This window comes from Asterias amurensis, chromosome 3 (assembly GCF_032118995.1).
Source record: "Asterias amurensis chromosome 3, ASM3211899v1".
Classification (NCBI taxonomy): Eukaryota; Metazoa; Echinodermata; class Asteroidea; order Forcipulatida; family Asteriidae; genus Asterias; species Asterias amurensis.
In genome coordinates this window covers 27,692,501-27,713,266 of record NC_092650.1, presented here as the reverse complement: position 1 = coordinate 27,713,266, position 20,766 = coordinate 27,692,501, and the positions used below count along the sequence as shown (strand labels likewise).

Genomic DNA, 20,766 nt, shown 5'->3' with positions numbered 1-20,766 from the left:
GGCAGTCACGGTCACTTCTTGGAACTTGTACTTGGTAGAACATTGTGGCTATGTCTCCCATTATAGCTATCTTTTCCTGACGGAATCTGAGGAGTACACCCATCAAACTGTTTGTGAGATCTGGTTCTTGAAGTAACGTGTCATTCAAAGATACTCCCTGGTAAGTAGCTGCGCAGTCAAAAACCACTCTAATCTTATTTGGCTTGCGAGGATGGTAGACTGCATGATGCGGAATATACCACACCCTTCCATCTGTCCGCTGTAGGTCTTCTTCTGGGACTTGTTCAGCATATCCTTCACACAAAATCTTTGACATGAACTCTTTGTAGTCATTTTTGAATTCACTGTTTCTCTGTAGCTTGTGCTTTAGGCTGCCAAGGCGCTTTTCTGCCATGAACTTGTTATTAGGAAGCTTTAAATCTTCTTCTTTGAAAGGCAAGCCGATACAGTAGTGACCGTCTTTGTGAAAGATAGAACTGTTCACCGATGCCAGGAATCTTTTGTCTTCTTGAGAATACTCTTTCTTGTCATCGCTGAGCCTCTCTGGAAAGTCCATATTGATGGTCTCTCTAACTAGTCTGTCCAGATGTTTAAGTTGTTCTTCTTCTGTTATGGCTGTGACCTCAGCCTTGTTTACAGCAAAACTGCAATCTTTGTCACACTGTGTTTGTTCACCCTCCCTTATCACATTCCAGACCACCCAACCAAGCTTGGTTCTTGCAGCATGAGGGGTACCCGAAGGACCAGTTTTCAGATCCAACGGGGTGTAGGCATCTGGTACATTGTTGCCTATTAAGAGTCCAATGTCTGCGTCTATTTCAAGCAGGCTGATGTCTTTAAGATGGTCCCACTTGGAGATATCATCAGTCTTTGGGATATGGTGCTGGGAAACTGGAATTGTGCCTTTAGTGTATGTGGTTGGAAGATCAACCTCATCCTTCATGTCCAAGTTGGTGACTTTAAGTCCATCGATGAGATATGTTTTCATGGAATAGGACTTTCCCATGGTGTCCAAAGTAATGGACTTACTTGGGCCACTTGCGCCTAACTGTTCTGCTAGACTCTCACTACAGAAGGTGACGGTGCTTCCTGGATCCATGAATGCATACGTTTGTACAGCTTTGATACCATTTCTCAATCTTACTTTAACTGGTACAATTGCCATAGTGCACTGACCGTGTGTACCAGCCCTCGTATTTCCACTTGAGCGCTTTGTAAAATTCCACACTCTCTACTTACGCTATCTGGATTATGCTTTGACTCCAGGTTGGGGACCTCGTTCTCATGAACTTTGTTCTCATCATGTAGACTGGTTGGGTGACGACGCTTGCAAATGTCACAAGTGGATCTGTACCGACATTCTTTACTCAGATATGACCGGGCTTGAGACATCCATAACACAGACCCTTGGTTTTTACAAACTCTGTTCTATCTGAAAAAGGCTGACTAGACAACTGCTTGCACTTGTCGGTTAGATGACTGGTATCATTACAATATATACACGCCTTCTTTGTTTCTTTATTGTCTGATTTCTCTGCTGGCGATCTATTGTATGTATCTCTGTTACGTCCTGTTTGCTCGTATTCAACACTTGAAACTTCTGTTGCAAAACTACCCTTTGAACGATTTGTGTGCGTGGTGACAATCTTTACATCTTGACTCAGTGCCTCTCTTCCATACATTGGATCCATCACCATCTTTGCTTCCGTCTTCACAAACCGAACCAGTTGACTAAATTGGACAGTCTCGCCTTTGTCTTTAGTTTGCCAAACAACGTTTCTCCACCTACCATGGAGGTAAAATGGTAGTTTCCCCACCAACCTCCTCATGTTGTCTGGGTACTCAAGGACTTTCACAGCTTCGATGCATTTCACAGCATTTTCACATTCAACTAACAGAATCAAGAATTCATCAAGTGCTTTAGGGTTGTCTTGGCGAATACATGGCCATTCAAGTGCTTTCTTAATGAAGGAGTGTGCCATGAGTTGTACGTCTCCATACCTTGACTCCAATTCTTTGAGGGCGGCAGGGTAGCCTTGCTCGGCAGGAAGATGGCTAAAACCGGAGACAACTTTATTTGCCTCTCCATTGGTGAATTGTTCAAGATAGCTCATTCGTTCATCATCGTTTTCAGTGTGAACTGTTACCTTGGTGTTGAACTGCCGTATGAATTTGCGATACTCCATAGGTTCCCCACTAAAGCGCTTGATCTCAGGGGTTGGTCTTTTCAGTTGCCTCACAACGGCCAGAAGAATGTTGTCCCCTGACATGTCACTTACACTTCGGTTGACACAGTACTCATCAGCTTTGCTACATGTACCTGAAACAGACTGGTTATTGACATGCAATGGCACTGGTAAAATTTCACTATGGCATGGTGAATTAATACAACTCTGCTTACTATGTGTTTGTGCACTACATATTTGATTATGACTCTCTGGTTCAAAACAATGAGCATTCACATTTAGTGCAGATTGACCATTATTTGTCTGGTCTACCCTGTCTGATTGGTAATACTGTTGGGCTACAAAGGATACATCATTATTTGACTGCCTGTCTGAATTTGAATCCCTAATTCTAAATGGAGATGACTGTTCTTCATAACTGTCCAAAACCTTTTCCTTTGCTTGTACAATGTTCAGTTCTGTGTTCAAAGTCAGCTCCTCTTCTTCCAGTTGTAATTTCAGTCGTGCCATCTCAATCTCTTGTTTTCTCTTTAGTGTCTTCATTCTTGCTTCCAAAACAGCTTTCTCTTGTTCCGCTTTGAGTCGTTCCGATGATACAGCGCTGGCAATGGAAGCTCGTGAGCGTCTTCCACTTGTGCGTGAAATACTGGTCATGTTGTCAATGTTCTGGGTATGATGCTGCTTGCTTTGGTTCCCAACGTCGTACTCCAGTTGTGAGCGGGCTGCTTCCCAGTCGGAGTAATATACATTAAAGTTCTTCAGGTAAGTATCTTTGTTGTCCCATATGTTCTCCATATACTCCTGAAGATCTTCTCTAGAGAGCAAGGTACAGTACTCGCTATTCTGTTTAAGCAAGTCCTCGTAAAATGACAACCATACCTTGTATTCAGCTCGCACTTCACTTTGGTCGTGCTTCTCGTACATAACATGTTCGAGCCTTTCAGTTTTTGACTTTATTTGCCTGAATAATTGTGACACACGCTTTGCTTTCATGTCCTATAGGTAGGCAAGCCCCTTTTCTGTTTGCATTCTTGCCCTTGATCTTTCATGTAAAGCATCATCTTCACTGTGTGCGTCAACTTTCTCATGTCTGTAGTCTGTAGCCCCTTGAGTGGAATCATCCTCTGCCCATCTATCCATCCTGGTTGTAAACGTTAATGATGAATCAGCCAAAGACGAAAATGCTGTGCTTCTGTGATTGGTTTCTTTAATATCTCTTCTTCTTCTCATTAGGCATTGTGATTAGCACAGATTAACTACAATGAAAATAGAAACAAAAATATATGTCACAAGAAATACTCAGTGATTGTACCACTTAATTGGACCTAACCAGAATTACCCCAATAATTATGCAAATAAAGGACTGAATAAAGCAATGTTTATATTGACCCATGTGCCTGAAGGGAATCTATACAAACTTTGACCTATAAACCCTGGGCTATATTTACCACATAAACACAATTAGCAACTGACTGAATCATAGAATATTATGCGTTAACCTGTGTTATATCAACCAACGACAATATGCGTGTATGAATAACAATCCCCAATTACATGTGCGACCAAATTAAACGCAATGACAAATACAACTATTTTAGGCTTAAAATCAGTACATAAATATAACACAATCAATCAATCAGCTTTATAATTTTAGTGGCAAGAAAATCAATGCACAAACCGTTTAATAAACCTCGGCGGAAATCCCAAAAACTTTAGGCGAAGAACAATGGGCTGTTTACTTGGGAAAATCGTGAAACTAAGATTCTGACTTTCAGCCCTCGTAGCAACTGCTCGATGTGAACAGCGCCCTCAATCGATAGAAAACAAGTACCCTGAGTTTGGGTGTTACATGCCTATTAAATAAATCCATTAAAATCCATACAGTTAAAACCTCAGAGAGAAGTAAAAACAGTTGGGATAAACACAGTTATATTCATGTATTCATACACTGTACACACGTATGTCTGTCCTAGGGACTAGTCTACAGTGTAGCTATTGAGTTTTGTATAATGCTGCAATCTACTCATTTTAGTGTATGTCAATCCAAAGTTGTACCTGTATTGCACATAACCAAAAAAGAAATAATTAAGATTAATTTCTCATGTAGAATTTGTATCAAAATATTGTCAAATAGAAGACAATTTTGTGCTGGACAAATGTCATTCTGTTTGCCATTATCTGTCTGTCTGTCTGTCTGTCATTTTTTGTGTGTCTGTCTGTCTGCCATTGTCTGCCATTGTCTGTCTGTCTGTCTGTCTTACATTGTCTGTTTGTCTGTCTGTCTGCCATTGTCTGTCTGTCTGTCTGTCTTACATTGTCTGTTTGTCTGTCTGTCTGTCTTCCATTGTCTGCCATTGTCTGTCTGTCTTACATTGTCTGTTTGTCTGTCTGTCTGCCATTGTCTGTCTGTCTGTCTGTCTTACATTGTCTGTTTGTCTGTCTGTCTGCCATTGTCTGTCATTGTCTATCTGTCTGTCTGTCTGTTTTACATTGTCTGTTTGTCTGTCTGTCTGCCAATGTCTGCCATTGTCTGTCTGTCTGTCTGTCTTACATTGTCTGTGTGTCTGTCTGTCTGCCATTGTCTGCCATTGTCTGTCTGTCTGTCTGTCTGTCTTCGTTGTCTGTTTGTCTGTCTGTCTGCCATTGTCTTTCATTTTGTTGTCTTAAATTGTGTCTGCCCTATCTGTCCTTCTGCCAGGCTTTTGTGTAAATTTGTGTTTTGTTTTTCTTCTTTTTCTTATTGTTTTTTTCCCCCCTTATTAGTAATGTATAAGCTCTTTTGGGGCTTGTTTTGTCTGTTTGCTTAGGACTCTTGTTTACATGTATGTTACAGCAGTTTGTCTAAAGGAGATGTAAGATCAAAGCTCACTATGAGCCTTGTCGGATATGTGGAGAATACTCTTCTTTTTGTTTAGCGTTCCATCGTGGGGATGCTGCTGCTCCACGTTTTCCTGTTAGAGCTGAAATGGGTCGCAAGTTAGTGGGTGAATCTAACTTAGGTGAACCAACATCTGCCCCAATTCCTGCCCCAACACCACCTCGGGTACGCTCAGAGTTTCCTGAAACATGGTTATGGAGTGAAAATGTAGCTGGGTATGTCACTCATTCAAATCATGAAATTTTTGTGGATTTGTTTATTTAGTTGTAAGATTATGGCTTTGTTTTCAAACACAGATCACTATTGAATGTCTCTTTGTATTAAATGCAGTGGACACTATTGGTCATTACTCAAAATAGTTATTAGCATAAGCCTTACTTGGTAACGAGTAATGGGAGAGGTTCATAGTATAAAACATTGTGAGAAACGGCTCCCTCTGAAGTGGAGTACTTTTCGAGAAAGAAGTAATTTTCCACGAGATTTAGAAATTGAGGTCTCAAAATCAAACATCTCAAAGCACACAACTTCGTTTGACAAGAGTGTTTTTTTCTTCATTATTATCTCCCAACTACGATGACCGATTGAGCTCAAATTTTCACATTGTTATTTTATGCATACATGTATGTGGAGAAGACACCAAGTGAGAAGACCGATCTTTGACAATAACCAATAGTGTCCAGTGTCTTTAACAGAATTCTTTAACAATTTACATTTATGCTTGTAATTAGATAGCAAGAAAAAAATAAATGGAAGGAGTTTGTTTTTAGTTTTTGATTTTTTAAACAATTAAACTGGCTCTGAAAATACACAGTGCTAGCAAGCTATTTTCTATGTGAATCGGCTTTGTCTAGTCAATCAATCAATCAATCAATCAATCAATCAATCAATCAATCAATCAATCAATCAATCAATCAATCAACCAATCAATCAATCAATCAATCGATCAATTAATCAATAAATTAATCAATCATCAATCAATCATCAATCAATCAATCAATCAATCACAATCAATTAATCAATCAGTTTATAACCACAGTATCAAAATCAAAATCAAATCAAAGGCTATGCTAATCTAAAATTAAGAAATAAATAGTGTAAATAAGATATAACGGTTTTTCCAAGACAGTACAGCACTGTTACAGACATCGATCTGCAACTCCTGACTGGCCAGTTTGTCCTTAGGCAGCCAACACTGGTCATCTTAAAAGAGCAGCCAGCAAAAGACACCTTTTTTGCTGAGCTGAGGAACTCGGATGAGTTAGTTAATAATATTTACAATAATGGAGTCTTAAAAAGTGCAGGTATTTCCCCAAACCCGCTCATGGCTCTTGCTCATTATATATAAAAAAAAAACGGTTCAGAAGAAAGGAACACAACATGTGTTGTGAGGTTAAGCAGGTCACTCAACATGCGGGGATCTATAAACAAAAGAGAAGGTCACTCAACATGCGGGATCTATAAACAAAAGAGAAGGTCACTCAACATGCGGGATCTATAAACAAAAGAGAAGGTCACTCAACATGCGGGGATCTATAAACAAAAGAGAAGGTCACTCAACATGCGGGATCTATAAACAAAAGAGAAAGTCACTCAACATGCGGGGATCTATAAACAAAAGAGAAGGTCACTCAACATGCGGGATCTATAAACAAAAGAGAAGGTCACTCAACATGCGGGATCTATAAACAAAAGAGAAAGTCACTCAACATGCGGGGATCTATAAACAAAAGAGAAGGTCACTCAACATGCAGGGATCTATAAACAAAAGAGAAGGTCACTCAACATGCGGCGATCTATAAACAAAAAAGGGCGATAGGGTCCACAGTTCAGGAAAGGTCCACAGTTGGAAAACGTGTACTTAAACCAATGGGAGCTGTTGCAACAAAGAGGAACAATAGGAAGTCCACGGTTTGGGACGGAAACAAACTTGTGTGAATGAGTGAGCCTTGGTCATAGAGGTCAGGTTTTCATTATGAAATGAAAGCCACCGGAGGGTACTGGTCAAAATGTTGAGGAGTTACATGTATACCATCGGTTCATTCCATGACTACCACAGCTTGTTAAAAAGTTACGTGATGTTACTGCAAACTTCAGTTATTAGATCCTTTTTTTACTACTTACGTTATTTTTTTTGTCTTGTGAGGTGATGTGTTCTTTCTAGAGCGCCATAGAAATGTTATTACTATAATTATTACCATGTAAAGTTCCAAGTCCCAGATATTCAGCCCATATTAGCAAAGCATGGGTAAGCCATTTCATTGTATTCATAATAATATTAAACATATACTGTGCCCTGTCTGTCAAGGATGACGACACTCCTGGCGCAAAAAGAGGAACTCGTCTACACAAAGACAACCAAAGGCCGAACGCTATGATTTTCCAAAATGAGACGTGTTTTAAATTGAGAACAAGTATCTGCTTAGGAAGTAACAATGAATGTACACTCGAGGGTACAACCATGTGTTGGAGTGTTGGCTCCGATTCTCTTGAAGTCGCAACAGAATATACTGTTCAAAACGCCCAGACCACACCAGCTCTTTTCAGAGCCAACACTCCCATAAAAGAGATTTACCCATGGTTGTACCCAAAAGTTTACTATTTATGTATAGCTATTTATCCACACCACGCAAAGCTACAAACAAATATCTGCTTGTCTGAATTGTATTAATTTAAAAAATGATTGCATTTTGATTGCAGAGCAAATGGGCTAGTGAGTGTATCGTCCACTGTGCCTGATACCATCACATCATGGGTAGCCAGTGCATTTGCCATGTCAACACAGACGGGTATCGGTGTTGCTGAATCACCCGCAAAGGTAATGCTTCAAACAGCCCTGGACTATGGACTAGGGGAAATTCGACAAGGGAAAATGTTCTGAAGTGAGACTTGAACCCACTTCCTTCACACTTGTCAAACAGCATGAATTCATGGATCAGCAGACATAACAAATTCAGTTGGAGCCCTATGTGACACAAATGTCACAAATTTAAAAATCTGAAAAAATATATAACACTCATTAAACCCCACATACAGTAACATCCATGTATCATAAATTAAGTGCCCTCTGTCGTCATACATCTATAAGGTTTGCAGCCTTTACACCATTTCCTCATTATAACACTCACTATGTTATTATTATTATAAAGGCACCTCGGGCTCCACAGGGCTTAGCAAATTTCTCCAAAAGGGACATTTTCTGTTAAAAGTGAAATACAACGCCAAAAGAAAACCTGTAGCAAATTTAACATCTACACTGTATTACATATTTTTTTACTTTTATGTTAACTTACAGTAATTAATCTAATGGGAACTTTATATGCATCTTCAACTGTTCAGAATAATGCAGTTGCACCCCGACAGTTTCAATTTTGTTTATTCTGATTTTCTACTCTTATCAGGTGAAGGTTTTCCAGCCCTTCTTCGTGTCATTGACCCTACCGTACTCGGTCATTCGTGGTGAAAAACTTGTAATAAAAGCTACAATCTTCAACTATATGAGTTCTTCTGTACAGGTAAATATTTTACTCTCTAAATACACCTCAATGGCATGGTTGGCTTGTGCGTAAAGCGCTCACCTCTCACCAAGGTGACCCTGGTTCGATTCCCGGCCAGGGCCATATGTGAGTTGAGTCGTGCCTTGGTTCTCTGTTGTGCCACAAGGGTTTTCCAGACCATCCGGTTTTCCTCCCTCGGGAAAAATCTTTCGATTTTGGCTGTGCTCCGTGGTCATAATGGGTTGATGTGACTGTCGGCTAAATGCGCCCTTGCATGCCTGCTTCTCGAACACGTTGTAGCTGTGTCCTACGCAATTCAGCTCTTAACTGCGAGTAAAGGTGAGATATAAGCCCCCCAAATTATTATTATTATTACACTAATAGGATGATGTAAGGGTCCAATTTCATGGCTCTGCTTCCCGCCAAATTTTGCACTTACGATCACAATTACCCGCTAACCTGTGAGCGCCAAATTTCTGCGCTAGTTCTGTAAGTGTAGAATGCCTAGTAACATTGAGTACGAATGCGCAGAAGCCAAAACTTGCCGCTTACCCGTGAAATACGCTTTTCGTTAGCACAGAATTGTCTGCTTCCGTAAGCGCCGATTCTGTGCTTTACAGTAAGTAGCTAGAGCCATGAAATTGGGCCCGGTTGGTGTGGGTTGATGACTTTATCACCTAAGGGTAATCCAAATAGTTTTGAAAAAATACCGCATGGGCAGAGGTGCAGTAAAATTTACTATTGGTACTGACCCAAATGGTTATACATGTAATGCTTGGCATAATTTTTGTAGTTTCCGTTGAATCACTGATACTTCACAGAGGCAACAAAGGCGATTTCCTCCATGCCCACTGGTCATTGCCTTGGTGTCCAGTAGAAATTTACAATTTTCTCATAGAGTGCCGTATTACCACTGAGAAAATGCCTTGGTCCCCTTGCCCTTTTAAAACCGAAGCATATCAATGAAACATGATCACCAAAAGTTGGGAATGTAATTGTCTGATATGATTTACTCTTTTAAGGCAACGGTAACTTTGGCAGGATCTGACGAATTCCAAAGCCTTTCCTACGATAACAATAGGTCGGAAAAGAAATCCAATGAGGATGTGGTATGTATGTCAGTTGTACATGTACGTATTACATTTTTTGATCTTGAATTGTCAGTCCTCCAAGATTGTTTCCAAAAGTGCGCTCAACTTTTGGTATAGCAAAAAACATACCATAACCATGGTAACAGAACTGAAAGAAGAATCTGTGGTTTTGTTTCCAGGATTGTTTACGTTGCTCAAACCTCAATCCTGTCATTTTAATTAAGAAAGTGCTGTGAAAACACCATGCCGAAGGTGATCAAATGTGACCGAAGGTGACTGTGAATATAGGTTTTCTCGGTAAATTTTGGCAAATGAGCAGCCAATTTAACCACCAAGCTATTCTATTTCGTGCGAAAACAAATGCTACTAAAAAGGGTCATTCGATTTTGTTTTATGATTAGTCAAATGTAATGTTGCATCATTCAATTTAACAGAATAATCATTCAATTTAACAATTCATCAAAGCAGCATTCAAATCCGCAGACGCTTCTTGAGGCGTGTGTGTCACGAAAATGAATGACGATACGCTAAACTGATCAGAGTGCTTAAGGATATGACTCAACTCAAAATGAAATTGAATGGCCGAATTCTGAATTTGTAACAACTGGGGATAGGCAAAACAGCTTTAACTCAAACGCATGAAAATAAAATTGGCTGCTCATTTTCTGAAATTGACCGAGAAAATCTATATAAGTTGAAGTTTGCAGGGCACTGTGCGCCTGTCACCTAGAGCTTGTATAATGTACACGTAACTAGCCCCAACCCTAATTGTCTGGGAGCCCACATTAGGTGCAGCCTCATCGAGGGAGAATTTGTCTCCAGTGTGGACATGCTGAAACAGGACACCAGCTAAGTAAGCATTGAGGAGCTGAGAACATCTGGACCTCAATCACTGGGCAGGCTCTAGAGGCCATGATTGATTTATTTATTGATTTTCTTTTTACTTTAAAAAAAAATAAACTCCACTTTATTCATTCACAACGTTTACCGAATTTACAAAAAAAAACATAGAAAACTAAAAAATTACATTTAAAGACAAGAAATATCTGTTCAAATAACATGTTTATTGATTGATTGACTAATTGATTGATTGATTGATTGATTAATTGATTGATTGATTGATTGATTGATTGATTAATTAATTGATTGATTGAATCATATTAAGTGTGTACAATGTATTATAACTTTGTCTTACATGTAGGTGAAGTCAGTGAAGGTACTAGCTGGTGAGGGAGTTACCCTGTACTTCCCCATACTACCCCAGAAGCTAGGACTAATTGATATATCTATTACTGCTACTTCTAATGTTGCTGGTGATGCTGTTGTACGTCAACTACTTGTTGAGGTAGGTGATTACTGTATTATATTACAACTTGTAGTTGATGGCTTTTTCTCTAAAACTGGTGTATTAATTCTCTTTTCCTTTTAGCTGCTTTTAATTGTATTAGCACTCAGTCATGTCAGTACTTATGACAAAACTAAAACGAGCTGGTAGTCAAACATTACACTAGGCAGCCAGACTGTCTAGCCAACATGTAATCTTGACCATGTACACAAAACTCAATCAAAACGAGACCCAACAACTCATGACACCTGGCACCATTTCATCAAAGCAGCTTCTACTATTCTGTCCAAGGAGAAAGGATGATGATGATGATGTGTGCGTATGTCAATGAAATTTGAGATAAAGGGTACATATACATGTAGCTTCTTTTTTTTTCAGCACTATTGCTCAACGCTGTTCATGAACAAATTCTCCTTTGGCATGTTTGGTTGCAAATAATCAATTCTGAAATGAAATGAAATTGACACCATATACATAGACATGGCTAATAAGGTTTACCTGAACTTCTAATCTTTAAATCTGTCTGGGGGAGAAGACAAGGTCAAATAAGGTCACGCTCTTTACTTGGACCTTTTAGTTGAGTGTATAAGTACATTTGGTAGCTGTTTGTGGCTGATACATTATATTATTATGCAAAAGATGAAGTGATACATTTGTCTTTGACTCTATCAAGACTGCTTTTTAATGAGAGTACACCTGGATTTCAAAAAAGTGGCAGGAATATTGACTTTGATTCTTTTTGCGTCTTGCAGCCTGAAGGTATACCAACATCATTCAACGAGCCTGTAGTGATTGACTTTGGTTCTGACCAGGGTACCAAGACTAAATACTTTATCTTTGGATATCCTAAGGATAAGTTGGTGGATGGGTCTGTCCGAGCTCAGCTGACTGCTACAGGTATTTATACAAAAAACATCCTGATGATGAATAGAGCAAGCTAGTCCAAACGTTGAGACCAATTTAAGAACTGACTCGGTAGAACGCGGTAGTGCAGTTAACTACGATCCTTTAAGCTAAAGTAGTAGTCACAGCCAACTGTCTTTACCTTCCGCACAGGTAGTACATGTAGTTAAAAAGCAGGACAGTTCTTTTCAGAACTCAGAAGTCTCCCGAAGATCCAATAAATCTACTCCGCGGTAGTAGAATAAAGAAAGACAGTTCTCTAAGAACAAACTCTACCTGGCAAGTTTATACACACATGATGCTACCACAAACCAAATATCTAAGCCTATATAAGGGAGTTTGCTGAGTTCCCTTGACAGGAAGATCATCTTAACAAACAAACAGTAGTCTGTACACATGATGCTAGTATATTTTAGTTGAGTTGTGCGTTGGTTCTCTGCTGTGCCTTGAGGGTTTTCCAGACCAACCGGTTTTCCTCCCTTGGGAAAAATCGCATGAATTCTTGGTCACCGTATCTTGACTGCACACAGCGTTAACACGCAACACAATTCAAAAGTTGCGCGTCGTGCGTATTGCGTACACTCGGCAGAGTGTGAGAGTTACAAACAAAAATGGGAATTCCTTAACGTTGGGAGCTGCATTATTTCATGAAAATGACGGATTTGTGAAGAATAATTTACGATCAAAACCCACCGCAGAAAAACATATGCTGCCATGAATCTGTTGAAATGGGTGCTTTCTTGCAGGTAAGATTTGAGTTATGAAGCTGTGAAAATTTTCCGCCCCAGAAATGTACCCTGATGTCCAGGACGTCACTGTAGTACAACACGAAAGTGTAAGGCCGCCAGGGCTACCTTGCATGCCTGCTTCTCAAACACGTTATAGTCGCATCCTAATTAAGCTCTTAGCTGTCAGTAAGGATGAATAGCCTCCCAAATTATTATCAGCTATTATCTTCATTCAGGTGATATCATGGGTCTCACTATGGCCGGTCTAGACACGCTACTAAGACTTCCATGTTTATGTGGTGAACAGACCATGTTATCCTTCGCTCCTGATGTGTTTATCTACTCCTACCTGACAAGCACATCTCAAGACAATCCTACAATCATGAAGAAGGCGTTAGACTACATGAATAAAGGTAAGGTGACTCCACGCTAAAACGCCAATGCAAACTTAAGTGATTGATGTCAGAGGGATGTAACTTATAACAATACATTGTCTGGTAACAACTGGATTGTTGTCATCACTTGGCTATCTTAAAGGTAAAACGATGCTAACAGGGAAGTTGTACACCAGGATGGGTCAAATGAGTAACTACCTTTTGACCTTCTCTAACGACATCATGTGTATCTTGTGGGTTTTTTATTTTTTTTATTTGTATTTCTTGTCCAAATCAACAGCGGACAAACCACCAATTATGGGAAAGGGAAATATATAACTAATAAATGACCCTTTTAATTTACAGATCAAAGACTAAATTCAGAAATATTTAAAGGCACTGTTCATGTTTTGTAATTGTCAAAGACCAGTGTTCTCACTTGGTGTATCCCATCATAAGCATAAAATAACAAGCCTGTGAAAAATTGGGCTCAATCGGTCATCCAAGTTGAGAAAAAATGATGAAAGAAAAACACCCTTGGGGATGAATTTGTGTGCTTTCAGATAGGAATAAAAGACTTTTAGCTAGAAGTCTTTTATAATTTTAGTGAGAAATTACCTCTTTCTCAAAAACTTCAGAGGGAGTCGTTTCCCACAATGTTTTATACTATACCAACAGCTCTCCAATGCTTGTTAACAAGTCAGTTTTTAAGTTTAATTTTGTTTTGAGTAATTACCAAACGTGTACCTTCTCTTTAAGAATTGAATTTATAAAAAAACAAAAATGCATACATCCATACAGGAATAAATACAGCACGATCAAACCAAAATGAAAATGATGAAGCAAAAACAACTACAATTAATAAAAAGAAACATGTAATAAATGAAAATAAATAATTAAGTACCAATTACTAACTCTTCCTATACAGGTTATCAGCGCGAGTTAACTTACAAGCACTCTGACCATTCCTTCAGTGCGTTTGGTGACAATGATCCATCCGGTAGTACTTGGCTGACAGCATTTGTCATCAAGTCATTCGTTCAAGCCAAGCCATTTATCTACATTGATTTCACCATGGTCAGAAAATCTTGTGGGTGGTTGATTTCTCAACAGACCAGAGACGGAAACTTTCTGGAGCCAGGGAAAGTCATCCATACGGACATGCAGGTATGGCTTATTGTTTTTCTAGTTGGTTCTAAAGAAGTAGTCTCAGCTGAGTTTTCTACCTTATGGCAGATATTTGCCGTGACATTGGTGCAAGGACATGAAGGAGGCAAAGGTTTTAGGGACAAAATATCCCTTTTATTAGAAATCAAAAGTAAGAAACAAATAAATAAATACTGGTTATGTCGCAAAATTTTGTTGATAATAACAAAGACTGTTTGCTTTGTTATAGGGAGGCGTTTCATCAAACTACACCATAACAGCTTATGTACTCATCACTCTAAAGGAACTACAACTCAAAAAAGAAAAAGCAAGTTCCTCAGCTGAGGTAATCTAAGATAACATGTAGTATGAGTGATACAGCAGTTAAAGGAACATTACAGAATTGTTTTTTACTAACAAGACAGTTGCTAAGCACTTAATGTAATCCCCAATAAACTGACAAACTTGTAGAAAGTTTGAGATCGATGAACCATCTGGGTCATGAGAAAATAGTGATAAACAGATTACAAGTTTTGCACGACATTGATTGAAAAAAAAAATTAATAAAACGCTCACTGAGCGATAAACTCCAAAATGGAAGTTTAGTTTTATTTATTTCTAAAACAATTGTGACATTTGAGGAAGAAATATTTCAAGGGATGTTTTTTACTATCTTCAATATATAGACTGTAAATTTTGTCAATTTGTGATCTTTGACGATTATTTTCTTACTAATTCTGTAATGTTCCTTAAAGATGATTGCATTTTAAATTTTGGCATGTATAGAATTGAGACATCAATACACCTGTTTCTAAACTAAGACCATTGTTTAAAGATTCTGGACAGTAGACACTATTGGTAATTGACAAAGACCAGTCTTCTCACTTGCTGTATCTCAACATATGCATAAAATAACAACCCGTGAAAATTTGAGCTCAATTGGTCGTCGAAGTTGCGAGATAATAATGAAAGAAAAAACACTCTTGTCACACTAAGTTGTGTGCTTTCAGATGCTTGATTTTGAGACCTCAACATTTAACTCTGAGGTCTCGAAATCAAATTCGTGGAAAACAACTTCTTTCTCGGCAAACTACATTATTTCAGAGGGAGAATTTTCTCACAATGTTTTGTACTATCAACAGCTCCCCATTACTTGTTACCAAGTAAGGTTACCTAATAATTATTTTGAGTAATTACCAATAGTGTCCACTGCCTTTAATAATAGGAAATAATTATATGGTTCTGCAGAACTCTCCTGAATATGAGCATAGTGTACAGCTCGAAATGTTTTAACCACAACAGAGCCAATACTCCTCCCAAACGAGTTTTTAAGCCACAAGTTTACTTGTTTTAGCTACATCTACCTCTTACCTGGCCCTGGTTGTGGTAGAATTCTCCACTTACTCTGTAAATCACATAATCATGTTGTCTGTAAGCGCAGATCTCTAGGCTTAACAATGTCATGAAATTGGGCTCCAGACCAGAACGTGATTATGGTTTGTTGTGCTCAATTATTACGTGTCTTGTGACTCAATTCATCCTTAAGTTCTTATAATCATCACTCAATTAATCTAAATCTGTATACAGGAAACCCAGTTCTGGAATAGTGTTAGTAATTCGGTTAGTCTTGCAACGACCTACTTGGAGGCTAGTTTCTCAACAGTCAGTGGGAACGTCTATGACCTTGCTCTTGTGAGCTATGCTCTAACGTTAGCTGAGAGTGAACAGGTGCAGAGGTTTCAAGAAGCTTTTGAGGCTCTGGCGATAGTTGAAGGTATGGACAACTATTAGTTTGAAATGGCCTGGCATTCGTTGACCTTAACAGAGTCTTGTTCCATGGGCTGAAATGTCAAGTCATTTAAATTTCATTCAATGCATTTTATTTATTTCATCACAGTTTAAAAGTAAAATTGTTTTCCATGTGTGCACTGAAAACATTCAAATTCGTATTTGTATCACAATTAGAATCCAAGCCACAAGTTGAGTCCACTTAATCCTTTCATGTACCATGGATTTTAGTGATAAATTTATCATATGGACACACTAAATTATTGTTTTATTGCAAATGGCAACCCCCTTCCCCCCCCCCCTCTTACAAAAAGAAGAAAACAAAAGTTCATAATAACACCCTCTAGAGTCCTCGTTATGTGTGGTTATGCAATCTTTATTTTTGTTTTTCAACCATATTTCTAAAGAGATTTAAACCACTAGTGACCAGTCGGCACTTGACAGAGTAAGAGGAAAGTTTATCATTGTCTTTTTGAAACATTTAAATTTCAATTATCAAGTTTTCAAGACACACATCAAATGATCAGCAATTAACACAAAATTATATTTAAATGCAGCTTATAAAAAATATAAATTAAAATAATGTACAATGAATAACAATATACAAAGAAACTTTGGATGTAAGTGATGTTTGGAGCTTTGCATGGTGTGGAAAATAAAAGCACCTACATGTATAACAAGTTAACATGCTGGTACACCATGTGTAAATCTCTTTTGGGAGAGATGTTGGCTCTGAAGAAACGAGCCAGTGTGGTCTCAACATTTGGAACAGTGTACTCCGCAAATGATGTACTGCTGATGATAATGAGGATGAAGTAGATCTGGATGGATACCCATTTTTGTTGGAAGGACCTAAGATGCTACTCTTGATTGGTGATGTGTAGGGGAGTTGGCTGCTGCCTGGATGTACGGTAGGTGTAGTAGTGTTTCAGTGTTGTAAGCTGTTTCTTGAAGGGTTGGCTTGAGTGCTGGAGTGCTTGAGTAAATGAGGGAATTGTTAAAGGCACTGGACACTATTGGTAATTACTCAAAATAGTGGTTAGCATAAAAACTTACTTGGTAATAAGCAATGGAGAGCTGTTGATACGTTGTAGTATAAAATATTGTGAGAAACGGCTCCCTATGAAGTAATGTAGTTTTCGAGAAAGAAGTTATTTTCCACTAAAATATTTGAATTAGATATGACATCAGAATTAGATTTTGAGGTTCCGAAACCAAGCATCTGAAAGCACACAACTTTGTGAAAAACGTGTTCACTATTATCTCGCAACTTCGACAACCAATTGAGTTTGACTGAGCGCTTGACAGCGGCCACTCAAATCAGCTCTGTGTTTGTTTGCTAATTTCTTAGTATATTGCTCAATTTGTGTTTTTATTCTTATACAACTGGATTTGTTACTACATGTATTTGTACACCTGGAATCTACAGGACTTTTTTTGTGTATCCTGGATTCATCTGAATTGTGAAAATAGTGTTTTTCTGTTGGAATTTTTCAATGTCTCAGTTGAGAATTCTGGTGTATAACATGTATAAAGCTTACACACACTTAGGTGGCTGCATCCTGTGCAGTCATCCACCTAGTCCATGGACATTGTTCGCCCATCTGGGAACAATGGAGGTAAGTATCCTTTTCATTCTCTCCCTGCTTGCTAGACCATTGTACTGTACTGACATATCTTAAATGCCCTATTTCTTACTAACTCCCCAGCCACTTTTCATTTGGAAAGAGTGATTTTTGGTGACTAAGGGTATGTTCAGACGTGGGGTTAAACTAGTCCTTAATCTGAGCAACGCTGGTGTCCAAAAGATAAACATGACTTAGTCCAAAATTGGCTTGCGTTCACACAGTGAGTTTATTCTGGTCAAGCGGACTAAACTAGCCCACGATGTTGATTATTGGGTCATGCATCGGCGAACCTTACCATTGCTGGTTCTGGTTTGTTACATTGTCCATGGGTTTTCCACAAGTTTCAATCCGCTATCGTCTATACAAACCTCATGGTCATCATGTATTCCATCTTAAAAGACGGCAAAATCACTTCATATCCTTGCTTGGCCCCAGCACAAACGCAGTTCTGTTATGCCCACTGAAGTTTCTGTTCCGAGCGGAAGTGGCGGAAAAATGGCAAAGTGGCAATACAACGACAAGAATATTGCAACCAATGTAAAGTAGTCAGGAATTTGATCAACCAGGCAAAGATCATCCATTATTCATCTCTAGTACAAGAATCCTCAGGAGATCAAAAGAAGCTCTTCAATATAATAGGTAAGTTTGTTGCTCAAACCCAAAACCCCTATCCTTCCATCCACTTACAATGACCAGGACTAAGCAAATGAGTTCCAGAAATTCTTTGTCACCAAGATATCAGACATCTGCTCATCATTTTCATCAGTCCCTTACAACGTGCCGCAGACATTGCTACATCTTCAACCAGAGTGTAGACTATCTGTGTTTGAGCCTGCCACTGTTGCTGAGATTCAAAGGGTTATTATGAAATCTCGTTCAAAATCCTGTGAGCTGGATCTAGTGTCAACATCCATGATAAAGCAAAACATTGATATATTTGTTCCCTACATTACTAAGCTTGTAAACGAATCTCTCAGTTCCGGTTGTTTCCCCGATAGCCTCAAAGTTTCCTACATCAGGACGCTCATCAAGAAATCAAACCTGGACACGGAGATATACAAAATCTACAGACCGGTTGCAAACTTAAAATATCTTGGAAAAGTCATCGAACGAGTAGTTTCATCACGTATTTCTGATCACATTCATACTTTCAACCTGTTCGACATGTTCCAGTCAGCATACAAGCCTTTCCATGGGACCGAGGCTGCATTTAGTCCGTGTGAGCAACGATATTCTCTCTTCTATGGACAATGGTAACCTTACAGCACTAGTCCTGCTAGACTTGAGTGCTGCTTTTGACACTGTTGATCATAACATCCTTCTCTCTCGGCTCCAGAATCACCTTGGCATAGAGGACACATGCAGCCCTAGCATGGTGCAAATCATATCTCTCAAATAGAACTCAGCATGTATATTGGCACCGCGATATCCGACCCTGTTTTGAACTACTCTGTGCCACAGGGGTCCGTACTCGGCCCGCAGTGGTTTACGCTGTTCACTTTACCGATTCGTGACATCATCCTGAAATTTAATCTGAATTACCATGTGTACGCAGACGACACTCAGCTATACATCACGTTTAAATCTTCTCAAGAAAACGCCAATGCATCTTTTGCAAGACTTGAGAAATGCATCCAAGAGATTCGACATTGGATACAACAAAACTTCCTTAAGTTAAATGATGAGTAGACAGAGTTCCTTTTATTTGGGTCACGTCAACAGTTAACTAAGGTTTCAGTGCCATACATCTCCATCGGTGATGCTCGGATAGCTCCCTCGCTGAAAGCTCGGAACTTAGGGGTTATTTTTGATTCATCAATGACACTTCAGCCACACATCAACAACATTGTTCATTTATCATCATATCACATCAGGAATATAGGTAAGATTCGCAAGTACTTGGACAAAAGTGCCACTGAAAAGGTCATTCACGCATTTGTTACTTCTCGTCTTGACAACGGCAATGCTCTTCTCTACAGTCTTCCTAACAACCAGAGCGGAGCGGAGTGATACACCTTGATTCCTGTTTGCTTGAAGATGCGTTGGAGGCGATGAGAGGGGGGACCTAGGTATGGTAAACTAACTGTGGGTGTGTGTGTTTGACCTTGGGTATAGGAGACCCTTTGGTCGGGGGGGACGGGCTTGCTTGTCTTGGCTTGCTTGGCGTTGTATCCAGAAGTGGTGATGTGCTGCAACTCATGCTGGAGGCTGTCCGGATCACGGTATAAGCCCGTTGAACCAGCCCACGGTTGACTGACGACTTGATAGCTGGATGATGGAAAGACCGCTGATGTAGGTAACGGTCGGTGTGGGTGGGCTTCCGGTTAATGCTGTGGTGGAGGGGTGCCGTCTTGGTTATTAGGTGTTCGGGCCAACAGCTGGAACACCTCTTATTTATTTATTTTTTTTTCTTATTTTTAGGTGTTCCCCCCAAAAATTCCCCCCATTGATTGCGCGTAAAGATTTTACAATTACATGTACATGTACTTTGTCACCACGTGTCTTGAACGCGGTGCAATACAGTCACCAAGTGTAAGTATGCGGTGCATTGCAGAGCATAGTCATGCTCTGCGCCACGTGTTGATCGTTTTAGTCTGTGTTCGAGGCGTTTTAAACATAATGTTCGTTACATTTGCCTTTCGGTTATTTAGTCTCTTATACAGTCGTAAATTTCTCATAACTTCATGTTTCCTCAACCACCTCAGCCAGTTTGACAATCTATACATCATATGAAAGGGCTTTTTGTACTTAACAAAAATGGACATGTTGGTGATTTTTTCTTGACCTTTTGACCTTTTCAAACCGGAAATGACTGTAAAAATGATTTGAAAGGGCGTTATTAAAGGGCTTTTAGGTTGAAATACACATCCTTTGTTGCTTTACCATTACAGCATACAAGTCTGGCAAAGGTCTGGCAAAGGTCTGGTTTATAAAAAACAGTACTGATGACTTCACCAAAAATAAGTGCTCCCTCTAGCGGCAGATTATAAACATCTAAAAATACACTTTTACTAGATGTTTGTGTCAGAGTTTATGACAATTGTTTCAAAATTTATACACATAATCTCCTTCATAATAGCAACGTATCTGTGCAGTCTTAGCTTGATGAGGTCATCATGTGTCAGGTGGTATTGCTTTAAAGGTGCACTTTTCAAAGCTGTGTGTATGCCAAACCAATGTTCGACTGAGGTGAAACTTGAGTACA

General features: G+C 39.2%; 1 protein-coding gene across 4 annotated transcripts in view; it reads left to right on the top strand.

Moving 5' to 3' along the window:
• The window catches only part of LOC139934697 (CD109 antigen-like), a 106,430-nt gene that overhangs the window by 61,629 nt on the left and 24,035 nt on the right, over positions 1–20,766 (top strand). For all 4 annotated transcript variants that reach the window (XM_071929061.1, XM_071929058.1, XM_071929060.1 and 1 more), the window contains 10 exons: positions 5,102–5,279; positions 7,762–7,879; positions 8,463–8,576; positions 9,581–9,667; positions 10,851–10,994; positions 11,747–11,891; positions 12,862–13,038; positions 13,928–14,166; positions 14,396–14,491; positions 15,733–15,919. In XM_071929061.1, coding sequence (XP_071785162.1) covers positions 5,102–5,279; positions 7,762–7,879; positions 8,463–8,576; positions 9,581–9,667; positions 10,851–10,994; positions 11,747–11,891; positions 12,862–13,038; positions 13,928–14,166; positions 14,396–14,491; positions 15,733–15,919 — 1,485 coding nt within the window. The remainder of the gene's footprint in view (positions 1–5,101; positions 5,280–7,761; positions 7,880–8,462; positions 8,577–9,580; positions 9,668–10,850; positions 10,995–11,746; positions 11,892–12,861; positions 13,039–13,927; positions 14,167–14,395; positions 14,492–15,732; positions 15,920–20,766) is intronic.